Below are 6259 nucleotides of genomic sequence, written 5' to 3'. Positions count from 1 at the left end.
AAAAGTGCATAAGTTTGCATTTTCGCGCATATTTTACGTTCTGAATACTTCCGGACTTCCAAAAATTTATGTAAGCATTAAAACATTTTATTTTAGTGTTTGGCATAACAAAAATCCATTCGTCGCGCAATTTGGATCGTCTTTCGCGCTTATGCGCATTCCGTCGTAATTAAGCGAACATCGCGATCGTACGGCCAAACGAACCAACCTCCGGCATATTTTTGGGCATGTTTCATGTCCACAATGTTTAGGCATCATTTTAGGGCCTTAAAATTTGCTTTACGGGCCTTAGAAGTGTTGGAAATGGCTTAAATAATCAACAGGGACTAAAACTGTCATTTCTGAAAGTTTGTGCTGATCAGACAAGCCCAGGCGGCCCGCCTGAGTTTTGTGTATCCTGACGCGGGCCGCGTGGCCTCCCCAGACCTGCATTTTTGTTGCAAACAGCTGTTTACAGCTGTTAATCACTTCAAAACCACTTGCAAATGGTATTTTCAATCCATGGGCTGAATCTACGGGTGCCCAAGGTTTCCCAAAACAATGGGCCCATGTGTACGGCCAAGATAGAAGCACGTTTCGCGATGAACGATCCTAACGGTTGTGCCATGCCTATATAAACCCAACCCATTTCATTTCTTCCTCACATTTGAACTGATTCAAAACTCTCTAAGTGGAAGTATATGCTTCCTACCTGAGAGTGAATCGGGTCAAATCTTGCGGGGACCTTCTGTAAGTATTCTTTCGCGTTTTTTCATTCGTTTTAGCGTTAAAGTCAAACTGCGTTTGACCTTCTTCATTGACCAGTTTATGGTCAACACGAAGTTCGTTTGAACATCATAACGTGAGCGTAATCACGATGGTTATAGTCCCTAGTGACTATACCTACTGATTACCACGTTATCTAGGCTCAGTGACGAGTCGTAGTTTCGGCCAAAATGGGTTTCCTCGCGTATTTTGTAACCAAAATACTCTAGGGTATTAAAACCGTTTGTTTAATACCAAACCTGTTTTCTAACTTTACTAAACATGTTCTAGCATGTTTAGCTCGTCGCTTTTAGAATTGTGCTTGTTTAGGGTCGTAAAGGTAAGCGATCTAATCAATCGCTTATACTTTCGAACCCGACCCATTTGGTCGATCATTAGGATCCGACCAAACACTTTAGGTGACCATAGTTGTATAGGGAATAACCTTCCAAGGTTATACCTTATAGTCACGTCGTTTAAGTAGTTGTATGATAAGTAGTTCTTATGCCTTAGGTAAATTACCAAAATGCCCTTTTTGCGCTAAAATTCATTTTAAGCCTATGTAACGTAACTTTTGACATATAAACTGTTTTGGCAACCATATTAAACATGATAGGCATATCTTGCTTGTCATAGGACTAGTTAGGCATTCCGAACGCGTTTTACGCGAACGACGCATTAAAGTAGCATAAGCTACCTAAACAAGTCGTAATGGGTCGTAAGCACTTAGGTTAGGTTTCATTTTATTATGTAGGCTTTGTTAGACCATATCATATGAGCTCCAATACTCATTTGGTTTACGAATCCTCATACTATCCGATCTTCCGAGTTAGGTCCGGTTGTTAATGTAGTTACCTATATTAGGTGCCGATTGATTTCCGTGATCCCTCTAGCTTTGCTTGGTTGTTAGTCAAGACTTCTAAGCACCCTCAAGTGAGTACATAGACCCCTCTTTTACTATTTTCCAAACATTTTGGGGTGAAACACATGTGCCTACTTGTTACTTTCATGATTTCATGCTTTTATGTCATATACTTGCTATGATTCACTAGTACACTATTAGTACATGATTTTATTATGTTTTTGCTATGTATGTCCATTGTGTGCATTCTTAGTACATCGTTTTACATAACATTTCATGCTATGTATGTTCATCATACTTAGTACATTTTACATCACATTCTATGTATGTCCATTGTGTGCATACTTAGTACATCGTTTTACATAACATTTCATGCTATGTATGTTCATCATACTTAGTACATTTTATATCACATGCTATGTATGTCCATTGTGTGCATACTTAGTACATCATTTTACAAGACATTTTATGCTTTGTATCATGCTATGTATGTCCATCCGTCGCATACTTAGTACATTGTTTGTGCATTCTTACCTATGGTTTGGTTATTACATATTTCACTTGCCATACATGACATTTTGTTTACACATTACTTGATTGACATTTGACAACGGTTTAGACATGGGCAATTTTCATTGGTGGTTTATGTTGGTAAGTGATTTGAGTAACGAGACGTGTGTAATGTGATACAAGCATGGTGGATACGCCGCTGGTACTTCCTATATATAAGTGCTTGTATTATATTAAATGGCGTAGCGTTATTTAAATCATTCATTTGGACTTATACATTTTTTACACAAATAACATATTTTTCACAAGACATTGTTTTACAAAACAGTTTGTTTTATACAAACTCCTTTTTACTTGGTTATTCACTTAACCTTACATCATTCTTTTTAACTATACCTATCTATCATTGATTTTCAAACGTTTTATAAAAGCAAACACTTAAACTGGATTTATGACACGTTTTTGGTTAAACATTTTCTTAAACCTAAGTCATGAATCCTGTTTTTCATAAAACGTATGTACTCGCCGGCATTTTTATGCTGACGTATTTTCACATGTGTTTCAGGTACAATAGTTGATGATATTTGATGATGATGATATTGGTGTATGCTCATATAGGAATGGACGAGGCCTTAGTGACTTAATAACAACGAAAGACTATTTGTTTATGTTTTGTTTCAATTTCTAATGTAATGTAATACATTTGATTTAATAAAACGAAACTATGTATTCCATGGTTGTGAAACAATGATTCTGTTACAACACTCCGCGACGATTCCGCCACGTTTTGTTGTTTTACGTGGTCGGGGTGTGACAGTATGAGCTGGGGATGGAGGAAGATCTTATCTCTTCGCAGTGTTGTCAGGCCTTTTATTTGGAAGGTTGTTCGAAGTGGTGCTCAAACGAATGCATGGTGGGATAATTGGTGTCAATTAAGTCCGCTAAGCTCATTTATTACACCCCGAAGAATTACTAATGCAGGGTTCAACCTCTCGTCTTCTCTTTCGGATTTAGTTGATGAAAACGGAAACTGGAAGTGGCCTCAAGCATGGTATGATTTGTACCCGATTTTAATTGGATTAAATGCTCCTCACTTGACGCAAAATATGGTGGACCGTACAGTTTGGAAAGATTTGGATGGGAACTCATGCTCATTTCGGTCATCAGAAGTGTGGCACTCCATTCGGTGTAGGCAGAATCCGGTCTTGTGGGTTGATGGGGTATGGTTTTCTCAATGCATTCCAAGACATTCCTTTCACTTATGGTTGGTCATAAAGAATAAACTTAAAACTCAAGACAGGCTTGCTGCTTGGGAGGTGGGAAGTGTAACGAATTTAAACCTCATGTGTTGTCCACTTTGTAGAATCAATCGGGACTCTAGAGATCATTTGTTTTTTCAGTGTTCGTTTGCTTCAAAGGTGTGGAACAAAGTTAAGTGTATGATTCAAATGGATAACGTTGATAGCACTTGGCAATCGATTATGTCCTGGATGGAACAAAATGCAAGCTCGAAGAAGACGGAGCATATTATATGCAAGCTGGTTATTGCGGCTTCGGCTTATTTTATATCGCAAGAGAGAAATAACTGTTTATTTTCCAATGTATCTGCTGATCAGAATGCGGTGATTCAGAGGATTAAGAAAACTGTCCATTTACGTTTAATGGGTTTCAAATTTAGAAGACAATCGAGTATTGAGAGCCTGCTGAGGACGTGGAAGATCGGTTCTGATGAGGAGGCTAATGATCCGAGCTAGCTGAATTTATTTGTTTACTCGTTTTTGTTTAGTTGTGGTCGTTTGTACTAGTTTGTTATCTTGGATGTTTTTTTGTTGTGGGCTATGGTTCTCGTGTGTCCTAGGTGTTGGTATGTCAAGCCTAGTTGGCATGCTCTTGTTCGGCATGCCCTTGTTCTTATTTTTCATTTATAAAATTTACCTGGGGTCTTTACCCAAAAAAAAAAGCTGCTAGAAAGACTGGAATTCATGTAAACAAACAAAAGTCTAAGTTCGAATATCGTCCTGTGGGGCCAAAACCTAAGGGTGGCGGCAACAATGCTTCAACGTCAAACACATCCAGGTCGAATAATCCGTTTGATATTCTTAATGAAGTGGGTGAGGATTCGGGTCCAACTAAGAGTGCTTCGGCGTCGGGTAAGGGTCACGCGGATTCAGATGAAGATGAGGTAGTGGAGGTTTATAATGAAATAGATTAGTTTATGATGAATGGAACTCTAAAAATACATAGTAAACAAGGGGCAAGCACTCCTTCTCCAGTCGTTACCGATGGTTAGTATCGCCACGTGGAATATAAGGGGGTTGAACCGCCCTCTTAAACAATCAGAGGTTCGTCAGGCGGTGAAGGATTATAATCTTAGTTTATGTGCTATTTTGGAATCTCATGTTGATATTGGAAAACTGGATAAAGTTTGTAAATCTGTTTTTCGTTCTTGGGAGTGGACGTCCAATGGAGCCAAGTGTGACAAAGGTACTAGAATTATTATTGGTTGGAATCCAGCTATCTTCGATGTCATGGTTTTGGCTCAATCTGATCAGGTTATGCACATCCAGCTTATTTTTAAGGTGAATAAAAGAATGGTTTTTTGTTCTATTGTGTATGCAGCTAATTATTATGTTTCGCGTAGTGTCACACCCCCAAAATCCACACGCGGATTATCACTGCTTGGAGGCGTGACATGACCAGGATCAAGCCACCAATGATATTGAACATTGCAAGTAATAAATGAAGTTCAACCCGTCAATACAAAAGGTGTTCAAAACAAAACATAGTTAAGTGTTTAGCGGAAGCATAATTGTGAATACCCAACATAAGTATTAAGTTTCAAAACGTCATAATGTTTTTAACTTGGCATCCACTGTCCATGTCCCACAACGACTGCGCCTCCCTGTGCAAGCTCCGTGAATACCTAACGACCTGCAAGGCATGTAACAACGAGTCAACAACAAAGTTGAGCGAGTTCACAGTTGATTGTTCAGTTAAAGAGTTCGTTCAGAAATCGTAAGTCCGTTCATAACCATGCGTTACCCAGTATTCTTGTTTCCCAAACCCTTACAATAATAAGTGGGGGCTTTCCATGTTGTATGGTACTAGACTAGTTGTATCTATAGGTGTCCTTCCCCATCTGAGGAGAGTGGTAAGTATGAGTTTACGTAGGTTTTACGTAAGTGTCCTTCCCTATCCGAGGACAGTAGTTCGTAGCGAGTACGTAGGTTTAGTGCTGGTGTCCTTCCCAAACCGAGGACAGTAGTACGTAGGTTTTATGTAGGTTTTAACACTGGTGTCCTTCCCAAACCAAGGACAATAGTACGTAGGTTTTACGTATGTTTTCGCACTGGCGCCCTTCCCAATTCGAGGACGGTGGTAAGTAGTCTAGTAGTGATGAAAGTACGGGTAGTCATACAATCTTAGGGTGGCTTGGACGCATGTTAGAAGTAGGTTAAATGGTGGCAAATTCAAGTCCTTAGTCATAAAACTGGTGAATTTTGGGGCCGCCACATAGCTGCTGATGCAGCAAACATGTTTATGTCGACACAAGGGTATCGCGTGCCGCGAAAACACCACCCCTTAGGAGTCGCGTGACACGAGGCCATCATATCAGTTACAAAAATGTCAAGTTTAGTCCCTGCACACACTATAAGTTGTTTTTTACGCATTTAAGATAGCATCCATACTCAGTTGAAATTAGATCCTATAACATCACTAATAAGAAGGACTCACAATGGGTGGTATCCGGATTCTGTTTCATGCATACTCGGTTTAATTTGGATCATTCAACTTCCCTAGCTTACGAGATTCAGAATAGTTGTTTTATAAATTGTATAGCAACCAGAGTCGGCTACATTCAGATAACATCCATACTCGGTTGAATTCGGATCCAATAAGATCACTAATCATTAGGAATCACAATGGGTGGTATCTAGATTCAATTTCTTCTAAACTCGGTTTAATTTGGATCATTCAACTTCCTTAGCATGCGAGATTCAGAATTGTTGTTTATCCAGAGTTGGCTACATTAAAATATCATCCATACTCGGTTGAATTCGGTTCCTATAACATCACTAATCAGAAGGACTCACAATGGGTGTTATCCAGATTCTGTTTCATCCAGACTCGGTTTAATTAGGA

General features: G+C 39.2%; 1 protein-coding gene across 1 annotated transcript; it reads left to right on the top strand.

Moving 5' to 3' along the window:
- Nucleotides 1-2934: 2934 nt before the first annotated feature.
- On the top strand, nt 2935-3870 carry LOC110914466. Its single transcript, XM_022159253.1, has one exon. The coding sequence runs from the start codon at nt 2935-2937 to the stop codon at nt 3868-3870; it is 936 nt and encodes a 311-aa protein (XP_022014945.1).
- Nucleotides 3871-6259: the final 2389 nt, after the last annotated feature.

This window comes from Helianthus annuus, chromosome 15 (assembly GCF_002127325.2).
Source record: "Helianthus annuus cultivar XRQ/B chromosome 15, HanXRQr2.0-SUNRISE, whole genome shotgun sequence".
Lineage (NCBI taxonomy): Eukaryota > Viridiplantae > Streptophyta > Magnoliopsida > Asterales > Asteraceae > Helianthus > Helianthus annuus.
The sequence above is the reverse complement of the archived record's forward strand: the minus strand, read 5'-3'. Positions and strand labels throughout refer to the sequence as shown.